We start from the raw sequence: 22,526 nt of genomic DNA, 5'->3' as shown, positions 1-22,526 counted from the left end.
AAACATGCATGTGTGAACAAACCCAAACCTACCAAACCCACATCTCCGAATGTGTTGGGTATGTGTGTGAAAGCATGGCAGAATGTGTGGGCTGTAGAGGCGATGGTTGTGGTGTAGCAGAGATTTCCTTGTAGCTGCACTAGAGGCATTAACACCAGATGGCTGGGTGACAGGAACACTGCAAGCGTGTTCACACGTGAGCAGCAGACGTCACTAACCACAGCGGCTGTGAGTCTGGGAAAAAACCGCAATTCTGACTTAACTCATTCTTTGTACCCTGTCAAAGTCAGTCTGGGAAATGCCAGCACATGACCCAGATCACTGAAGGCGTAGATCACTGAAGGTGTAGATCAGATCACCGAAGGTGTAGATCACTGAAAGCGTAGATCATTGAACACTGTTACAGAACTAATCAGCACTTCCACACACTCAGTTCATTTATGTTCCCATGTGTCTATATAAATTAAAAATAAATACATAATAAATCAGTCAGTTCTTTGTGGATTAACACTGCCTTGATTTCTGCATTATTTCATTGCTCATTTGCTCATGATAATACCATATTATACAATATAATACTATATTATACCATAAAATATGATACCATATTATACCATATTTGTCACGGTACGGCGGCCCCCTACTGGTCGCCCCCGTCTACAGCAGCAGCTTGTCCTGTGGGTGTGGTGTTGTGTTCGTCCCTCAGGTGGGCGGAGCCCGCGATCCGTCTCACCTGAGGGTCGTTTGTTCGTCTATATATGTCTTGTCTTTGTACCAGTTGACTGCTGGTTATTATATCCTTAATTCGGATCAGTTCACGGGTTTTGGTTTGCGCACTTTACATATTAAACCATCCTTTTTCCCTGAGACTTGGCGTGATCGCTTCCATTTATTTTCGCTCACCCTGCCCGTCACAATATTATACTATATTATACCACATAATACCATAATATACCATATAATACTATATTATACCATATTATACCATATAATACTATATTAAACCATACTAAACCATATTATACCATATCATGCCATATAATACCATATTATAACATATCATACCATACACTATCATATTATACCATATTATACCCTATAATACAATATTATACCATATTATACAATATAAAACCATATATTACCTTATTAAATCATATACTACCATATTATACCATATATCATGGTATATATCATTATATCACTGATAGTGTAATCTGAATCGTAATGATCATGCTTCGTTTAGTTTTTGACCTTTAAAACAGACTTTATCTTCCAAATACAGTATTTAGCTACAAAGAATCTGCACAGTGTATGTCAAATTCATATGTTTTACCCCTTAATTTTATTGTTTAATGCATGCTATAGGTGGGGTGGTTCTTTCTGAATCATCTTTCTGAATCTTCTTTCTGGGTCTTTCTGAGTCGTCTTTCTGAATCATCTTTCTGAATCTTCTTTCTGAGTCTTTCTGAGTCGTCTTTCTGAATCATCTTTCTGAATTGTCTTTCTGAGTCGTCTTTCTAGGTGGTCTTTCTGGGTCTTTCTGAGTATTTCTGAGTTGTCTTTCTGGTGTCAGTAGCTGTAATGCTTTGCAATGATTTTGCGAATGAGAAACGAGAGTCATGAAGAGCAAATAAAGGGAGAATTGGAGGGCCAGCTGATATGTTTAAGCTTTTAACACACGAGCAGTGGCTGGAATCTAGAGACAAGCTTCACTGAAGCTCTGAATGATGTGATAGCTGTGATGTTTCAAAGAAATAACCCAGGATTAACCTGGCTTTATGAAATATCTTGCAATGATATTGAAACCATTTGAACCACTGTACACTCTATACTGATCCAGAACATTAAGTGTGTGTGTTTGTGTAAGAGAGAAAGAAAGAGGAAGTGGAAAGAGAAGTTACTGAGACAGTCAGGGAGAAAATTAACATTTATGAACAGCACGTTAAATCGAACAACCAGCCAAAGCCACTCCAGTGGCACATGGGAGACCCAGAGAATGAACAGCAGCTTAAAGCCCCCTGAGCAGACGCGGGGGACCAACACAGTGTTCAGCCCCCTGAGCAGACGCGGGGGACCAACACAGTGTTCAGCCCCCTGAGCAGACGTGGGGGACCAACACAGTGTTTAGCCTCCTGAACAGAAGCAGTGGGCCAACACAGTGTTCAGCCCCCTAAGCAGACGCGGGTCGGGTCATTCTCCCCTCCCTCAGGCTGTCGTTAGCTGGCCCACGCCCCGATTCCACAGCTGCAGCCCGGCTCAGAGGCAGTAGCGCAGAGCCGCTGTGTTTATCTGGCCGCCACATGACACACGACAGCCATGTAGCCCAGGACCTCCAGGAGCGGTTCTGCTCCGGCCCTGCGGCATTAGACTGTACTGCCCTGGCTTTAAATAGCACCATGTGCTCTGGGCTCAGATAATGGTCTATATTTTAATGCACTAATAGCGGAAGTGATGGGACCTCTCTATGATGTGTGTGTGTGTGTGTGTGTGTGTGTGTGTGTGTGTGTGTGTGTGCGTGTGTGTGTGTGTGTGTGTGTGTGTGTGTGTGTGCGTTCACAGGAAGAGGGGTTTTAGGCCTGTGTGTGTGATGTATGCATGTTATTGTCTGATTTAGCATCCTGTTTGGACTGCAGGCAGAATGCGTCTGTCGTGCTGGCTTGTCCTGAATGGATCTCATGTTATTATATTTGATGTTATGCTTTTTATTTCACACCACACACTGTTGCCCAGGCACATGCGCACACACACACACACACACACACACACACACACACACACACACACACACACACACACACACACACACACACACACAGGCACATGCACACACGCAGATGGACACATAGAGAGATACTGAGAGAGAGAGAGAGAGAGAGAAGGAGAGGGAGAAAGAGAGAGAGAGAGAGAAAGAGAGAATGTGCTTGCAGCTACACCAAACTGTCAAATTACCATTATAAAGCAGCTCAGATAGAATATTAGCAATCAGGCCTTGTTGCTTGAGCCCCTGTGAGGCTGGAAAGGCAAGGAGCAATTAGAGTGCCCTGTGTGTCCATGCTGTACTCACTGTAGTGTTTGTTATTCACTATGGTGTTTGTTATTCAATGCGGTGTTTGTTATTCACTGTGGTGTTTGTTTGTCACTATGGTGTTTGTTATTCACTGTGATGTTTGTTATCCACTGTAGTGTTTGTTATCCACTGTAGTGTTTGTTATTTGCAGTGGTGTTTTTTATACACTGTGGTGTTATTCATCACGGTGTTTGTTATTCATCATGGTGTTTGTTATTCACTGTGGTGTTTGTTACTGTGGTGTTTGTTATTTGCAGTGGTGTTTGTTATTTACCGTGGTGTTTTTTCGCTGTGGTGTTTTTTCACCAGTGTTTGTTATTCACCATGTAACGAGAAAGGGAGGAGGGCCAATAGAGAGACAAAATATTACTGTAGGGAGCTTGAGAGAGAGAGAAAGAGAGAGAGAGAGAAAGCGAGAGAAAATGAGTGTGGTACATAAAAAGCATGTGGTTTATGTTTCATTTGAAATCTAGTCTTGAATACAGCTTGCATGAGAAAGGCTGCAGTTATGTTGTAGGTCTTGTATGTTGTGTATATGTCTACACTTTAATATGGCCCCTATAACTGGTAATGATGTGTTGGTTATTATTAAGTTATGTAAATAAGAAGGGAACTGCTGCAGAGTGACAGGAAGTGCCACTCCTCCCTGGATGGGTGGGGCCATATCTGCCTGCCCTCTTGTCCTCTCTGGGGATGGGGTTGTAGTCCCGCCTACCTCCACCCACAACCAGTCAGGACGCACGAGCAGCTGTGTCATGGTGTGAGGGTGTGTGCAGATGTGCGTGTGCTTGTTGGCCCAACAGTGAGAGCGGTGTGTGTGACTGTCACAGCTGACACGTCCTCTCACATGGAAACACACGCAGACACATGCACATCATGTCTCTCGGGGTGAATGTCATGTCGTCAAACATTGGGCTGTGGTTTATGTTGTCACGGTGACTAAGCGATGCTCCACTCTCACACACACGCTCATGCTAACATATGGGTCCGGATCTAATGTGTCTGAGCCAAACGCTTCGGAGCTGTTGGTGAAAAGATTGATTCAAGACCAGAACCTTCTTATCAAGCTAGTGGCACGGATAGGTACAATTACATGTGATCTATATAATGAACTAATTTAATCTAATCCAGTGAATGAGTAACTGTGAAGATTATGCTCAACTTTAGTGCAACTGCACTTACCTGGAAATTCTCAAACGCTCCTCTGGTTTCATCCCCATCTCTGCGTAAACATCCTGAGATAAGTGTCTCCACCAGTTTGGTTCTCCTGCGGTGTGCCAGGCCCGGTGTGTTCTCTGATTCTCCCAGCGCTGCCAGAACCACCTCGGTCCTCTCCCTTCCTGTTTGGCTTCTTCATATTGCCATGGATATTTTTCGCTAGAATTTACTTCATGGATTTCCGGGCCAGGCCATTTTCTCTAGAGCAGAGATCTACCCCCAAAGTTTTCTGTTGCTGTAATGTGGATGAGTCACCTGTAGCCTCATCGTCAGTGCTGATCTCTCAAGGAGACGGCGCCCCCAGGTGGCGGTTCTCTGAGCTCCTAATGTTATTTGCATTGCTAGTGGTTGTGCCGTAGGTCTCATGGCCTTGATCCAAGTGAAACTCACACCAATGCTGCGGGCACGATGAAGAATTTAATGAACCCTCAGCCACAAGTGAGAGTGGGTGGAGTCAGGATGATCTCCAGGATCTGGCTTTTGAGTTACACATTAATTAACGTTCAGTTTGCTGGACAGATGAATGTCCTGATACTGCCAATCAAAGCCGTCCTCAAGAGTGAGTCTAGACAGACAGTGTGGAGCTAGAACGTGATTCTCATTGGACTTGAATTCTCTGTTCAAGTCTCCGTCACACCTTGGGAATGAGTCGAAGAGAAAATAAGCACCCTTCTGCCTATCTGCCCTTCTATCCTTCTATCCTTCTATCCTTCTAACATGGGATTAGTAGAGACTCTCCTTGCAAAATAGATCTGTTTAGATCTGTTTAGATCTGTTTAGATCTGCCTCAGCTCCAGTGTGCCAGGCACCATGCTGAGGAGAATCCAGCTGCCCTGTACCTCCGCAGGGCTCACACACCCAGTGTGCACCGAACAACATCCATGTAAGGCCAGCCACAGTCCGCGGAGGGTTGTTATGGCTCTCTCAGTATGCAGTTCAGTTATCCAACCACACCTTTAGTCTGGTCCTCTTCAAAGATTCCTCATCAACGCCATAGTGGGCCAAACAGTAACATCAGAAGGGTTGATCTTTCTTTTGGAATAAACATTATTAGCTTTTTTTATGTGACAGAAGGAGGTGTATTTTGAGAATCATTTTTCACTTTTCCTGTAGTCTCAGGATCCACTCGATGGAGCTTCACTGTTTTTACTGCCATTGTGTACAATAATTGTACATCATCTTCTGCTTTGGTGACACATAAATGGGAATTTGTGTTGAAAATGTTCTCACTCAGAACAATGGATGGTTCTTGGCGAAGGCATCTACACAAACATGTCAAGAGTGAAAGAATTATGACCGTTGTTCGTTCAGACTTATTTCTCCGCACGTGAGGCGTGTCCAGCATTGCTAATTGGGAGCCCGTTGAGGAAGCATGTTGTGTCTGATCAATAGCTATTCAGGAGGTAATAGCACAACAGAGAATAGCTGTTTGTCTGATCCCCCCCGCGCAAAAGACCATCAGATGCGGCCCTTCTTAAGTCATGGCATTCTCCTGAACCGAGCCCCGACAACAGCGTCGCTCTGCCAAATCCCCCAGTCTCTCAACACCATGGTGTGGTCACGGGTCTCGGGAGTGTCCACGTTCTCTCAGATACAAACTATGAAAGCTTTCATCAAATCAGTTTGGATGCAATCAAGAGAAAAGATATCAGCGAAGGGAAAACATGCAGCTAGTATAAAGCAAATCTCTGATGCGTTTTGGCACTGGTAAAGACACTTGTGAGACTGATCTGGTAAAGGCACTTGTGAGACTGATCTGAATCACTGTTGTAGAACAGAGAAAATTAGTATGCTGGGTGGATGGTGTCTGTACCATCTTCCAGCTTGGTCTAATCAATTGTTTTCTCCTCCCTCTGTCTTCCGTCTCTCTCTGTCCCTCCATTCCTGTCTTTCCTTCCCTCCCTCTCTCCCTCCGCCCCCACTGTGCTCTGCGATTCCAGCGGCGGCTACGAAAAACAAAGTGAAAGGTGAGTGGTTTCTGCGTCCTGCGTGCTCCTTGATTAATGGGGGGACACTATTCCCAATACACTGTGCTGTGATAGTGCTCTTATCTCCAGTGCAAGCCTGCCAGACTCCTCCCCTCCCTCCTCCTCTACCTCTCTTCCTCTCCCTTTCACTTTCTCCCTCTCCTCCTCCTCTCTCTCTCTCCATCTCCCTCTCTCCCTCTCCTTCTCTCTCTATCCCTCTCCTCCTCTCCCATTTGCTTTCTACCTCTCCTGCTCCTCATCTCTCTCGATCTCCCTCTCCTACTCCTCCTCCTCTCTCTCCTTCTCCTCCTTTTCCTTTCACATTCTCCCTCTCCTCCTCCTCTCTCTCCATCTACCTCTCTCTCCCCCTCCTCTCTCTGTCTCCATCTCCCTGTCTCCCTCTCCTACTCCTCCTCCTCTCTCTCCCTCTCCTCCTCTCCCTTTCGCTTTCTCCCTCTTCTCCTCTTTCTCTCTCTCTCAATCTCCCTCTCTCCCTCTCCTGCTCCTCCACCTCTCTCTCTCCATCTCCCTCTCTTCCTCTCCTGCTCCTCCACCTCTCTCTCCATCTCCCTCTCTTCCTCTCCTGCTCCTCCTCCTCTCTCTCTCTCCATCTCCCTCTCTCCCTCTCCTGCTCCTCCACCTCTCTCTCTCCATCTCCCTGTCTCCCTCTTCTACTACTCCTCCTCTCTCTCTCTCCATCTCCCTCTCTCCCTCTCCTGCTCCTCCTCCTCTCTCTCTCTCCATCTCCCTCTCTCCCTCTCCTGCTCCTCCTCCTCTCTCTCTCTCCATCTCCCTCTCTCCCTCTCCTGCTCCTCCTCTCTCTCTCTCTCTCTCTCCTTCTTCCTTTCTTCCTCTCCTGCTCCTCCTCCTCTCTCTCTCCCCATCTTCCTGTCTCCCTCTCCTACTACTCCTCCTCTCTCTCTCACTCTTCCTTTCACCTTTCGCTTTCTCCCTCTCCTCCTCTTTCTCTCTCTCTCTCTCAATCTCCCTCTCTCCCTCTCCTGCTTCTCCTCCTCCTCTCTCTTTCTCCCTCCCTCCTTCTCCCTCTCCTCCTACAGTCAGAAAAGACCTGTGAGAGGAGCAGAACTCCCTCCCCAGAGTTGCATGCATCCATCCCCGGTGTTTATCATTCTTCTCCACCTCTTATCCCTTTTATGTTTTATTATCTCTCCCATCCTCCCATCCTTCCATCCCCATTTCTCACTTCTTCTGAGCCTGCATGTTCTTCCTTAATTCCGTTTGCTATATCATGCTAGCAAAGCAAAGAACCATCTCAATTTCACTGCTGTAAGTAGCACCACTGCATGCAATGCCTGTTACATATAGCTCAGTATTGGCCGTATATTGGAACTTAACATTAGCTGTAGGATTATATTACAACCCACATCATGCTGAAATATTTGGGATATTTGACTGTGAGTCCCTCCTTGCATGCTGAGTTGGTGAGAACTAGACTCGTCAAGCCTTTGATAGTCACCCCGGAGAGGGAGAGTGTGCGATGGCAGACGAGTGTGGTGAACTCCCAATGGCCAAATGAGGGGAGCACTGTGGAGGTGGGAGGGGTGGAGAATCTTCTGGCATGGGCACAGAAGTGGTGACCTCATATGCAGAGTCTGAACCGGATTAGGGGATGCTGAGCACGTCGTGACAATGCAGTAATGGGGGCTTTTCCAAACATGCCATTTCTCAAGGCTGGCTGTTTTATTACCGCTGTTCACCGGGCTTTCATTCGATCGATCGCACGGAACAGGAAGAAGGAAGGTTGAGCTTTTAGACGCCTGACACAGGGATCGGGGGTTTGTTGTTCTGTTTTGGGTTGTTTCGATAGCTGACTTGAAAAGGTTTGTTTGGCAGTGTGTCCTGTCCTCTCTCAGAGGGACATGGGGACTTGGGGCTGAGGACAGGGCTGAGGACAGGGCTGAGGCATTCTCAGACGGAGCTCTGCTGCTCACCACGTGGTTACTTCTAAAAATAGCAGCGAGACCACTGAAAGTATTTCATCCTTTTGTGCCGAAGCAAACGGGAAGAGGCTTAGACTTAGGACGCTTCTTTTATGCTTAAAGGCTGATTGCGCTGCATCTTGATTTGATTTTTCTTCATTCTAAGAGTGCTGTGTTGTGGAAACAGATAAAGCTTTAAAGAGCAGAGTGGTTTTGTGAAGCTGGCCTATAGGTAATATATGTCAGTCATATAAGTCCGTAAATGACGGGGCCAGACACTAGGGTATCGTCCCACAGCGCCGGCTTTCAAAACCCCAGTCCTGATTCAGTCAATCCTGATTGGCCAAATGGAGCAGAATGCTGTGGGCAACGTTGTGTCGAAGCCGCGTTTGCACAGATAAAAGGGCAGCAGGACTGTAGATGCGCACACATCAGCCTTTAACGGTCCTTTTTCTGTCTGTCTTTTTGTATGGTGTATTTTCAGCCCGACAGGTCGGAGCATGTGAAGGGTTGTGTACTTCAAAGATGTCTAATGTTTAACAGCTCTGGCTTTAGTTGCTCTTGGTGAGCGGAGGAGTCTGTGCTGATGGGCCCCTGGCCCCTGGGTCTCAGGGCCACTGCCTTCCTGCATTCACTGCTGCGATTAAAAGCCTTGTCTCGACATTTAGACAGGAGGCTGTTGCAATGATATTCCTGTTTTCAGTACTCACAGAATCCATCTCTAATTTGTCCCAGGCTGACTTCAGAATATGGAGCATTGATCTGAGCTGTGTTGAGTTTGGTCTTTTTCACAGTGGCTCTGTTCCCATGACATCTGCCCATCAAATAGTTCCACACACCAGTCAGATTGCAGCTGGGATGAATGCCCTCGCTGGGCGGTTAAAGGAAAAACGATGACCCCGTGGTAACTGAGCTGTTTACCAGCTAATGAAAACAGGATGCTTTTATGACATCACGCAAGCCCCGCCCTGCCACAGTGATCTGTGTCTGCTGTAAGGTATCTCATATGATGCTATAGGAAATCCATTGCTCTGGTAATGAGGAAGGCAGTATCTTGTAAATCACTGAGCAAAAGAGGAGGAGTCGCATCTCATCTGCAGGCTAATAAAGATATCAGCTCCAGGTTTATATTGATCAAAATTGTGGCGTACATTCTCCTAGCCGGTAACCATAGTAACAAAATAAAAATCAACGATAGTCAACGTTTTGTTTGTTTTTGAGAACTTGGTAAGTTTTTTCATCCTGGACAATGAAAAGACATGTGCAGAGCTGGTGTGGCGTACAGAACTGGTGTGACTTGAAGGTGTTTTGAACTATGTAACTATGTATGTATATGAAAAATGTAACTGGATTTTTTCTGCGCAAACAAACCTTCATCAAATTCAGAGACATAATCAGAGTTTCACTCTGAATTGTAGGTGTTGGCTAAAGCTGACCGTAACCCTATCTCTAACCCTGACCCTGACCTCTAACCCTAAACTTAACCTCTAACCTCTAACCCTATCTCTAACCCTGACCCTGACCCAAAACCTAACCTCTAACCCCTAACCCTATCTCTAACCCTGACCCTGACCCAAAACCTAACCCCTAAACCTAACCTCTAACCCTAAACTTAACCTCTAACCCTTTAACCCTAATCTCTAACCTCTAACCCTAACCCCTCACCTCTAACCCTATCCCTAACCCTTGGCTTATGAGCCTTGTCTTTCTTTTATTACTTTGTCAAGGTGTTCACATCACTGCTATATCATTTCACTGCTACCGTTTGCCACATCGTTACACACTGAATCAATATGGCCACAATCAGAGTGAGAAGAGACTGAATTGGAGGAAAGTTTACCTGAGTCGTAAAGGTGCACCCTGTTTATGCTCGGACCATGAGACTGTAGAACTCTGATCATCAGAATCAGAATAAGAGTCTTACCATCTCACTATAAGACCCCAGGCTCTGAACAGCCCTGACCACTCCATCAGTCTACAGCAGCTCATACTGACCACTCATAGTTATCCATGCATCTGTAGTTCATTCCATAGGAGAGATACTCTAGCGGAGTGGGGGATTCTTCTTCTTTTCTTCTACAGCATGTTTATATTATGATTGTATAATACCTGCCCTGCATCTCTGGAGTCTTCACATGTGACGGTGAGCAGATGCTGCTACTCACTTGGCTTAGTTGTGTCTTCAGAGGATGTTTTTACCATGTTAGTTTGATACTTCCGTGTGTATATGTGTGAGTGTGTGCGTGTTTGTTTGGGTGTGTGCATGTAAGTGTGCAGGTATGCATGTGCGTGTGTGTGTATGTGCGTGTGTGTGTGTGTGTGTGTGTGTGTGTGTGTGTGTGTGTATTAGTGTGTGTGTGCTGGAGATTGTGTGGTTTTTCAGTTTGTTAATACTTTCACACATGCTCTTGCTCTTTCTCATATAATAAGACACCCACATTTGCAGCAGTTAACAAACTGCTCAGTCCTGATGTTTGTTTATAGACACAGGAACAGCTGTGCGCAGCTCTAATTGTGTAAACGAGAGTGGAAATGCTGATACTAGTTCATTTGTTGTTTTGAAATTAATTAGATTTCTTGAAATCATAAATGACAGTGTGCTTGTCCTGTCTCGGCTCTGATAGGCTATGTATAATTTCCTGTATGTAATTACATTTATTTATAGAACCATCGCTAGTGAATCATAACTTTCTTCATCTAAGCTAAATTCTTTGAACTGGTGCATTATGGGAAAACTCTTAACTAGGTAGAAATCCATATGTTGGTAATCAAGAATTACTAATAAAATTCACATATGCAGTATAATTAATGTACAGAATGAAACACCTACACTCACTTGTCAAATTGTAGTTTAGTTTTTATGTCACTATTAAATGTATTATATATGTATATAATTCAGAATATGCAATACATTATGAAGTACTGATTCTGAAACTAATATGAATGGCATATAGTCACAAGAGTAAACAATGACTGTGGTGTAAAAAAAAGGTCCCTATGTACTTTATGTTAACATATTGCAAAGTCAGTGTTAATTGCCTTTAATCATTCTCCAGATCTGTATTGTACACAGTAAACATCTGTATTGTACACAGTAAACATCTGTATTGTACAGAAATGAAAATCTGCTGGAGAAATGAAAATTTCACACCTGACTGGAGTGTTATAGGGAAACTAGGGATCTAGGGAGAGATATGTATCTGTATCTGTATATGTATCTGTATCTAGGGATAGGATTAGAGTATAGGATTACGGTTTAGGGTTAGGGTTAGAGTATAGGGTTAAGGTTAGAGTATAGGGTTAAGGTTAGAGTATAGGACTAGGGTATAGGGTTAGGGTTAGAGTGTAGGATTAGGATATAGAGTTAGGTTTAGAGTGTAGGATTAGGGTATAGAGTTAGGGTTAGATTATGGGATTAAGGTGTAGGATTAGGGTTAGGGTATAGGGTTAGAGTATAGGATTGGGGTATAGGGTTAGAGGCTTGCAGTGAAATGAGAGGAAAAGATAGAGTTGGGGAACGTGGGGCTTTATTAGCAGTAATAATTCAGCTTTATTTAAATGCGTGTATCAGTCTGTATAGCAGAAGGGTAGCAGTGCTTATTAAAGTATGTGTGTAACAGTCTGCGTAACAGTTGGGTAGCAGTGCTTATTAAAGTATGTGTGTAACAGTCTGCGTAACAGTTGGGTAGCAGTGCTTATTAAAGTATGTGTGTAACAGTCTGCGTAACAGTTGGGTAGCAGTGCTTATTAAAGTCCCAGCAGTCCCTGATTGTCTCCATCACCATTCTGTGTGCGTCCTCTCACCACTGAGCATCTCACCATCCTAATTATCATATCCTTCCCCGTGCTGTGGAGACGCCTGTCTCTGCTCAGCAAAGAAATGATCAAGGACAGGAAGTCCCGCCCCCCATCGCTCACCCATCCGCTTCTTCCGAGCCGGAGGAGGGCGTCTCGCCCCGGCGCCATCTGCTTATCCTCTCCGGGCTCGGCACCAGCCCCCCAAACATCTGCCAGCACATGGCCTATGGCACAGGGTTGGCACCACCTGCCTGACGCTGCCACCCCATACTGCCTCCGACCACGGCGCCTCAGCTCGGAGACAGCCGTGCCAGCCAATCCAGGAGCTGGAGCTTAAAAAGACGTCCACTGAGGCGTCAAGAATTCTTTCTTATCGCGCCAGGGGCACGCACGGGCGACAGGACTCTACCTGAGCAGGCGGAGAAAAAAAAGCACGCTGCCCTGTTAGCACCGAGCCTTATCGGGACAGCGGTGCCCCTCGTACACGAGGTAGCTGATGCCGTGTGCTGATCCGGCTCCCTCTTCCGGACAGCCGAATAAACCCTAACCTTCCAGTTAGTGGATCTGTGCAGATAGACACCCGCAGCGCGTGATACGAGTGCCTCTTGTCTCAAATTTTGCATGTTTTGTGGGCGTCTTTGCATGCACATGAGTGTGTGTCCACTTGTGTGTGTGTGTGTGAATGCGCACATGCATGTGTGTGTCTGTGTCTGGCCAGGCTGAAGGTCAGAAGCTCATCTTCCTCCAGGCAGTGTGCATGGTGTTGGTAAGGGAGGTGTGGCCACAGGGCCCTGAGAAAGGTCATCCTGTTCCGCTCCTCAGTGAAAGGTTACAGCAGAGTGAAGACTTCAGCAGGAGGCTAATGCAATGTTCTCACTGCTGGGTGACTCTTCTTTTCCCAAGACATATTCATATATGTGAAGCAAGGCCTTCTGGGTAAAGTAGTGTATTGTATGATAATGCAATTATCAAAGCGTTAAAGAAACGTCATTGATATTATGGACCAAGCTCTCATTTGTTAGTTATGCTGTAATAGGAATTTAGTCACACATTTGAGAAGAAAAAAACCTCAGAACAGCATATTAAGCTGAACAAAAGTACATTAATAATGTAATAATGAACAAAGATGAATAATGAACAAAACACATGAATAATGTAATAATGAACAAAGATGAATAATGTCCAAACCCACTTTCCCTTTTTTTTTTGTTCTTCTGTCTCTTGCCGCTCCACCCCCCCCCTCTCTCTTTTTCTCTCTCTCTCTCTTTCTCTCTTTCTCTCTCTGTCTCTCTCTCCCACTGTGGGACAGTTGTAGAAGATGTATGGGGAGAGGGGAGCTAATTTTACACACAGAGCCAAGAGACAGAGAAAAAGAGAGTGTTAGAAGTTGATGGACAGGAAGGAAGAGGGTGGGAACGATGGAGTGGTGTAGGAAGCAACACTATGGGCTCATAGCACCAACCCCCTGAGGGCACCTGGGGGGGGGTGGTGCATCTCCATCAGTTAGGCCTGGCCAGGGGAAGGCAGGAACTGCTCACTGCTCAATTGAACCTGGAACACGTCACTCCTAATCAGACCACCAGCACCCACTGGCACCTGTCACTCCTAATCAGACCTCCAGCACACACAGGAACACATCACTCCTAATCAGACCTCCAGCACACACTGGAACACATCACTCCTAATCAGACCTCCAGCACACACAGGCACACGTCACTCCTAATCAGACCACCAGCACACACAGGAACACATCACTCCTAATCAGACCACCAGCACACACAGGAACACATCACTCCTAATCAGACCACCAGCACACACTGGCACCTGTCACTCCTAATCAGACCTCCAGCACACACAGGCACACGTCACTCCTAATCAGACCACCAGCACACACAGGAACACATCACTCCTAATCAGACCACCAACACACACAGGAACACATCACTCCTAGTCAGATCACCAGCACACACTGGAACACGTCACTCCTAATCAGACCTCCAGCACACACAGGCACACGTCACTCCTAATCAGACCTCCAGCACACACAGGAACACATCACTCCTAATCAGACCTCCAGCACACACAGGAACACATCACTCCTAATCAGACCTCCAGCACACACAGGAACACATCACTCCTAATCAGACCTCCAGCACACACTGATCCTCCCGTTAAGGAGGGGACGACGCCCATCCTCCCGCTGCCCTGTACACGCGTAAGGCCGACCAGGGAAGCAGGACCTCTTTGGTAGAGGAGAGCCCCGCTACATGCAGCCTTCACACAGACGAGGAGGGAGCCAGTGTCCTGGTCCCAGCGTCCCCCCGTTCACCAGTCCATTATTCCCTCTGTGCAGGAACTCAGTGTGATGTTTAATTGCTTCTCTCGGCCAGCTCAGAGAGGCGGCGAAGTAAATTCTGACTTCATTACGACAGCGGTGCTGACTGCTCCAGGCGTTCTGGTGCTGTAGTAAGCTGGAATCAGTGGGCCGTTCTTTAAGTCGGCCGAGGGGCCGAGATGTAGGTGTGCGAAACAAAGAGAAATAATGAGGTTTTCCTCAGACATACGAGAGACATCTCCTCGCGACAGGAACGGCAGTCGCACGCATTCCGGCTTATAATTGGGTTCGGAGCCAGAAATAAAGGCCTGCGGTTCAGGTTCCCGGTGGACAGCAGTCAAATGGACCCAGCACCAGACTACATCTCCCATGATACAGCGGGCAAATGAATGCTGATGAATTAGAGTGGGCTTCTGAGGAAGTGGAGTGTTCTAGGGGAGGTGGGCAAGCATGTGTGGTTGTTGAATCGGGGATCAGAGCCGCACATGTTTGTGTGTGTGTGTGTGTGTGTGTGTGTGTGTGTGTGTGTGTGTGTGTGTATGTGTGTGTGTGTGTGTGTGTCTGTCTGTCTGTGTGTGTGTGTGTGTGTGTGTGTGTGTGTGTCTGTGTGTGTGTGTCTGTCTGTCTGTGTGTGTGTGTGTGTGTGTGTGTGTGTGTGTGTGTGTGTGTGTGTGTGTGTGTGTGTGTGTGTGTGTGTGTGTGTATCATCCCCTGTGCCTGCTACACCCTCCCATTCACACTGGTCCAACTGCATGGAGATCTGTTACTGCACCTTCTAATTGGACACCTACTGGAAGAACATCACCCCATTATGCCACTTACACAGCTGAGCCACACCACTCATAGGTTCCTCTCTCCCTCTTTCTCTCTCTCTCCCCCTCTCCCTTCTGCTCTCACTCGCTCTGTCTCTTTCTCTCGCTCTGTCTATTTCTCTGTCCTCTCTGTCAGGTGTTATATTGGGGGGGGGCTCAGAAGAGAAATACAGAGAGCGATTGGAGACGGGGATAGAGACGGAGAGAGAGAACGGGGGATAGAGACAGGGAGAGAGAGAGGAGTATGGAACAGAGGAAGGGAAGGAGGGAGAGACACTCTGGCAGGCCATGCTTCATGCAAAACCCTCATGAATAATACATGCTGCCTACCTAGGCCGACCTAGACGAACACAGATACATATACACATACACGCAACCAGGCCTACCTAGACGAACACAGACACATTTCTCCACTCTCTTTTCCATTTTGAACTCCTGCTGCTTCTGTGGGAGACTTTAATCAATGCTGGAATGAAGCTTCCTCACAGGCACACACCTCTCCAGCACTCAAACTCATTAAGTCAAGCCGGCGTCATGTCAGCACAGGTGAACACACCTCTTTGGCATGGCCTGAGCTTCATTAGCCTCGGTTCCTAGGCGACAGCATCTTTTTGGTCATAATGGACCACCACGAGCTGTGACCGATGGGCGTGGGGCTGCCGGGAGTGGGACCGTGTCAGCTCCACCATCGTACCCCGACGGCCGCAGGTTCCACGACACTCGGCTCCTCTGCCACTTTGGATCCTGCAGAAGCCGTAAGAACCAGAGAAGGAAAATTGAAATTGTTTCCTGAGAAGGAAAATTAAAATTGCCCATGACAAGAATGTGGCAAATACGCCCACCTTGACGAGAAAGCGACACTTTGGAAGGGTTTGCCAGACAGTCAGACAGCTGAATGTGGTAAACTTTCACACACTCGCAAATGTGTGTGGCTAGCTGTAGAAACAGAAGATAACATTTGTTGCCATGGAGACTGTGCCATTGTACCACAAGTTGTTTTTTTTTCTTTTTACTGAGGTTTTGCAGAGATGATAACTGAATGTACAGAATATGAAAATACCCTTAGCTGTACACGTGGTGTTTATAATCTACATGGCTCTTCTATCACTGTCCACTTCCATTTTGTAGCAGCTTTTGTTTTTGAAGAGGGGTAAAACGTTTGGATCATGGCTTGTTACTGGCCCGTGGGAAACAGGGACGTGATCAGTGTCAGACGTGTGTGGAGAAGCGGGGATGGACTCGTCGGACTGAGACAGGAAGGAAGCTGGTGCTACAGTTGATTCGTCAGCCTTCTGCCAGTCATGACTTGCTTGCTTTGATTTGCTGTGGAGTCCTGTTGTACTGTCTGAGTCCTGTTGTACTGCCTGAGTCCTGTTGTACTGTGTGAGTCCTGTTGTACTGTGTGTGTCCTGTTGTACTGTGTGTGTCCTGTTGTACTGCCTGAGTCCTGTTGTACTGTGTGTGTCCTGTTGTACTGTGTGTGTCCTGTTGTACTGTCTGAGTCCAGTTTATCCAGTGACGATGGCACACCCAGAGCCACCCCATAGGCTTTCACGTGTCTAAGTGAATATCACCACTGCTGTTTGTAGCTTTGTTAAATGTGTTGTTGTGAACCTGCAGCCATGTTGGTACAGGTTCACAACAATGGAACCAACGGGGGAAAATTCAGGCCTGGTCAGCTTCTTCCCTGTGGCTTGTTTCTGGGGTTGTGTGTGTGTGTGTGTGTGTGTGTGTGTGTGTGTGTGTGTGTGTGTGTGTGTGTGTGTGTGTGTGTGTGTGTGTGTGTGTGTGTGTGAGAGAGAGACTCCCTGTCACCACAACCATTTCCTGTGTCTTTCCCTTCCTTGTGTAGTACTAGTGTAAATAATGAAGCTAAAGATCACATCATGTAACACATCCTTATCCAAATTAGTCACCATTTAAACAGACGTTTTCTTTTTTTTCTAACTTTTCAACAGCTGTTCCTTAGGCTGATTAGAAAGACGTGTTTATTGTAATGCAATTTATTTCACTTTCTACACATTCCAGCCAATGCTTCTGGCCGAAAACCAACCCTGCCAATTCTGACAATAGATTATCTCTCTCTCTCTCTCTCTCTCTCTCTCTCTCTCTCTCTCTCTCTCTCTCTCTCTCTCTCTCTCTCTCTCTCTCTCTCTCTCTCTCTCTCTCTCTCTCTCCCTGTCTTTCATCCACTGTCCATCATGTCCGTGTGATATTTATCATCCGTTCTGACTGGTTGTTAGGCGGTGCTTGAAGCAGAGATGTTGACCTGAGGTAGGGGACGAATCATTGCCACACTGTAAATACACATGGACTGTTCATCTATCACTGCTTCTCCGGGGTCTCCTTTATATATGCACACGCTTTCATTATCTCACTTCTCCACATTCCTCCATGGCACAAGGTCGTTTATTATTGGGTTGTCCGAGCCTGCAGTGCCACGCAGGATGTCAGTCTGTGAATAATTTCTCACTGAGCAAAAGGTTTGCTCACTTTTCCCTTTAAAACGTGACATTCTGCGTCTCAGGGACCCTGATGGATTGTTTATCATTATTTACTCATTCAGTGGACACTCACAGCAGTCTCCTCATGCCTGGTTTCTCAGCAGAAGGTCAGGAGTTTCTTCGTGAGGCCAACCGCCTCGCTCAAGGGCACTTAGGAGTCAAGCTATTCCCCACACACTGCACACTGTGATTGGGGTTCACCGCTGCCTCGTGTGATTGGGGTTCACCGCTGCCTCGTGTGATTGGGGTTCACCGCTGCCTCGTTGATTGGTGTTCACCGCTGCCTCGTGTGATTGGGGTTCACCGCTGCCTTGTGTGATTGGGGTTCACCGCTGCCTCGTGTGATTGGTGTTCACCGCTGCCTCATGTGATTGGGGTTCACCGCTGCCTCGTGTGATTGGGGTTCACCACTGCTTCATGTGATTGGGGTTCACCAGTGCCTTGTGTGATTGGGGTTCACCACTGCCTCGTGTGATTGGGGTTCACCGCTGCCTCGTGTGATTGGTGTTCACCGCTGCCTCGTGTAATTGGGGTTCACCGCTGCCTCGTGTGATTGGGGTTCACTGCTGCCTCAAGTGATTGGGGTTCACCGCTGCGTCGTGTGGTTGGTGTTCACTGCTGCCTCGTGTGATTGGGGTTCAGCACTGCCTTGTGTGATTGGGGTTCACCACTGCCTTGTGTGTTTAGGGTTCACTGCTGCCTTGTGTGATTATGGTTCACCATTGCCTCGTGCGATTGAGGTTCACCGCTGTAAGAGACACACACTAAGCACGAGAGATGCTCACTTGGTGTTCAAAGATGGAGTCAACAGGAGTTGTTTTTGAAAGGGGAACATGTACTACGACCATGAAGCTGTACAGGTGAGGTCACCATCTCAGCAGAGCCAAACCAGGTCTCTGCTTGTTTCTGGTGTGGAACCTCTACTCTCTGTCTCAATGTGCCATAGTTGGACACCATACCTCACAGCTCACTGTCTCAAAGAAGCTTCAGACAGAGGCAGGTTTTCTGACAGATGTGTCCATAACACAGAGCGGGAAGATCTACCACCCAGGGCACTCCACAGTTTGGCTTTGTTATAGTCAGATTAGTCACATCACTACAACAGTAATGCAAGAAGCCAGGAAGCCAGTCGGACTGCACACCAGCAGCTCTAACTGCAGCACTCTATGCCTCTCTACGGGTCTCGTGGTGTGGCTCAAGGAGACTTGGTTTGTCTGAACCCTCAAGGAGAGCCCTAAAGCTCTTTAGTGAAGTAAAGCCTTTCTGGGTGCTCATCTGATCATAACCAAGTCCACTTGTCTCTGTGCAATTGTCTTTCCCAGGAGCCCAAGGCCAGTACCCCATCGTCCAGAACGTCACTGTGACGGAGGGAGGGACGGCCAACTTAACCTGTCGCGTGGATCATAATGACAACACCTCCCTCCAGTGGTCAAACCCGGCACAGCAGACGCTCTTCTTTGGGGACAAGAAAGGTAAGTGGAAAGGGCATAGAGGACTCAACCCTTGAACCTTTGCTGGAAACACAGGAACCATGTCGACCGATGACTCAGTGCTTATGGGGCTTGTAGTCTTGCTGGGATGGAGATAGGACATGGCAGAATATGTGCTGGATTCAGGGGGCATATCAGCTATGGTCTACATGGAGAATCAGCCCAAGAGCTCCATCCCCATGTGAGGGAAGGTGGAGTCACCTAAACAGTCATGTTCTGTGAGGGAAGGTGGAGTCTCCTAAACAGCCATGTTCTGTGAGGGAAGGTGGAGTCACCTAAACAGTCATGTTCTGTGAGGGAAGGTGGAGTCTCCTAAACAGCCATGTTCTGTGAGGGAAGGTGGAGTCACCTAAACAGTCATGTTCTGTGAGGGAAGGTGGAGTCTCCTAAACAGCCATGTTCTGTGAGGGAAGGTGGAGTCACCTAAACAGTCATGTTCTGTGTGGGAAGGTGGAGTCTCCTAAACAGTCATGTTCTGTGTGGGAAGGTGGAGTCACCTAAACAGCCATGTTCTGTGAGGTGCAGTCTGTAATGGCCTCCAGTCTATTTCATCAACAGTATAACACTAGATCTCTGTCTGTGTGCATGATTCCTGCAGTGTTTCTGTTGGTTATACATGTAATCCATGATCAGATGGTGAACAATGGATATTTATTCATGATTCTGATTCATTTTCTATATGTGTTGAGGAGAAATAACAGAATCAAACTAGACTACAACACCTTCACTAGTAAAAGAATACAAATACACACACACACACACACACACACACACACACACACACACACACACACACACACAAATCATACAAGAAAAGCTGTTCTCTCTGTCCATCTGTTTTGTTTCACTTCACTTATTTAAAGGGCTTTCTCTCTCTCTCTCTCTCTCTCTCTCTCTCTCTCTCTCTCAGCAAAGTGGGGCAGGAGCGTGATTAATGTTGTGGACCACTAACAGATTACATTTGATAAATGAGGGAGGATTGTATCTGATTCTATTGCTCTAGTCAGAGTCTGCCATCTTTAGAGGATCTACAGGTCTGAGATCAGATAGTTACCTTTAAAGCATCTACAGGTTTTAAATGAGACTGTTGCTTCATAGCACTAGTGCTTTGTCTACAAGACTCAGATCAGATTGCAGTGTCTGTGTAGAGTAAAATCTCCCCCATTTAGGCATTTACAGATCTGTAATCAGATGAACATATCTGTATGTATCAGATCAGACCTTTGCCTTTAGACATCTACAGGTCAGAGCCACGTCTCAGAGACACGTTTGGTCTCAGAGCGGATCAATGAAGAGATCTTAGAGATGTAATTTGGTTGGGTGTTTTTGATGACCTTTATAAAGGTCAGATGGTGTAGACCATTCTCAGATGGTGTTTGGTAAACAGTGGTTCTTAAATGGTCAACCTCGAAAAATTACTAATTATTTAATATTATTTATTAATAATATTATTATTACTGATTATTGATGACACGCAACAAAAAGTGTTTCAATGTTAAGCAATCCCATGTAAAACAGAGATACATTTTTGGGCTAAGGTTGACTTAATTGTTCAGTCAGTGTGAGCTGCAGTTGTGTGAATAACTAGTGTGTTAGGGTCTCTAGGGCAGACAGGAGTGTGTGTGAAGCCTGTACACTCTGTTAGAGCCTGCAGACAGGAGTGTGTGTGAAGCCCATGCACTCTGTTACGGTCTGCAGACATGAGTCTATGAAGCCCCAACACTCTGTGTCACAACTGCTAATGTGTTTATTTTCCTTGTGAGAACCATGTCGTCATCAGTGTCTCCATGAAGTCTCCGTGAGCCGTGTGTGAGCTCACAGGGTCAGAGTGCAGCCGTGCCACTTTGACCTCCTCACAGCTGCATTCAGCTCTTTTTAAAGCTAAAATCTTAAATTCATTTGTGCCTGTGTGCTTGGCACCGAGCTGGTTATGCTCACCCTGCAATTACACTTTCCCAGAGCAGCACCTGGTACCGTGCGGGTGTGTGTGCACCCATGTGTCTGTGTGTGTGTGTGTGTGTGGGTGTGTGTGTGTGTGTGTGTGTGTGTGTTCGGCTATGCTGATTGCACTAAGTGTGACTTGCAGCTGTTCAGAGTTTCTGAACTACTTGGGAAGTGTGCGGAACAAGTGTCCTTAACATCAGCCCGAGCTGGAGAGATGGAGTCTGCCTCTACTGCTACACCTGATCACCTTCACCAACCAAAACAGCAGCATGAATTTACACCCCACACCCAATTTACATCATCAACGTAGCTCATAGCGTTTTCAGGACATCTGTGTGGCTGAACCTCACACTTGGGTTATGTGGACCGGTCCTGTGGTTGTCCACCCACAATCTCCGTCTGTCACTAAACAGCTAAACAATGCAGAGCATTCAGCAGGCATTTCACAGGGGTGCAGACTCTGTGTGTGTGTGTGTGTGTGTGTGTGTGTGTGTGTGTGTGTGTGTGTGTGTGTGTGTGTGTGTGTGTGTGTGTGTGTGTTTAGCCCGGAGGAGGAGTGAAAATGAGAAATGGGACAGGGGGAGATGGCAGACATTTTGCCCCTGTCTAGGGTGTGTTATGAAAATATGTTTCCATCATCAGTTGTTTTCATGTGGGTGTGTATCCTGTGATAGAGACTTTCATAGAGATTTCATTCATTCTTCCTTCTGTTGTCTGCCCCAGTATGAGGCAGAAAAGATAGCGAGACTGTAGCACTCTTGAGAAGGCTACTATCTTTTAAAAGCTGTGTGTGTGTGTGTGTGTGTGTGTGTGTGTGTGTGTGTGTGTGTGTGTGTGTGTGTGTGTGTGTGTGTGTGTGTGTGTGTGTGTGTGTGTGTGTGTCTGCATTCGCGTGTACACAAGCATCTAAGCTTTGTGTGTGTGTGGGTCCTAATTCTGCTTGTTGCTTGGCTCTGTTCAGTGCTCCAGCCTCCACACCCTCGGGCAGACACACAGGCCACGCCTCCACACCCTCGGGCAGACACACAGGCCACGCCTCCACACCCTCGGGCAGACACACAGGCCACGCCTCCACCAGATGCTCCATTCAGTGGAGAACCTGGCTACCTCCACCATAACTCATAATTCTGCCCCTCCTCACTGGCCTTCTCTTAACTCCTTTTGTTCATTGTTTATTGTTCTGTATTTAGACTAGCCATTTTGGACAGAGGGGGTTGGATGGTAGACAGGAGCGTTGAAGAACACAGTGGAATAATGTGTCCTTAGCCAAATTACTGTGCAATCAAAGGGTCATTCTCCAACACCCCTTCATCACATTTATTGGAATGCCATTGATTTATTTCTGCCTCTCTAGTCAGTTCAGTCAGAACTTCTGGCAGAACACCAAACTAGACCATTCTGACACTCTCATTCTGATACTCTCAATCTGACACTCTCAATCTGACACT

The 22,526-nt window shown here is 46.7% G+C and overlaps 1 protein-coding gene across 3 annotated transcripts in view; it reads left to right on the top strand.

Annotated features, from left to right (window-relative positions):
* Positions 1-22,526, top strand: part of LOC143526013 (cell adhesion molecule 2-like) — a 255,017-nt gene that overhangs the window by 179,285 nt on the left and 53,206 nt on the right. For 2 of the 3 annotated variants that reach the window (XM_077020567.1, XM_077020565.1), the window contains exons 2-3: positions 6,229-6,255; positions 18,967-19,116. In XM_077020567.1, the coding sequence (XP_076876682.1) occupies positions 6,229-6,255; positions 18,967-19,116 (177 nt within the window). The remainder of the gene's footprint in view (positions 1-6,228; positions 6,256-18,966; positions 19,117-22,526) is intronic. The other variant, XM_077020566.1, reaches the window with a different exon arrangement.

This window comes from Brachyhypopomus gauderio, chromosome 10 (assembly GCF_052324685.1).
Source record: "Brachyhypopomus gauderio isolate BG-103 chromosome 10, BGAUD_0.2, whole genome shotgun sequence".
Lineage (NCBI taxonomy): Eukaryota > Metazoa > Chordata > Actinopteri > Gymnotiformes > Hypopomidae > Brachyhypopomus > Brachyhypopomus gauderio.
This window is presented reverse-complemented; position numbering and strand designations above follow the sequence as displayed.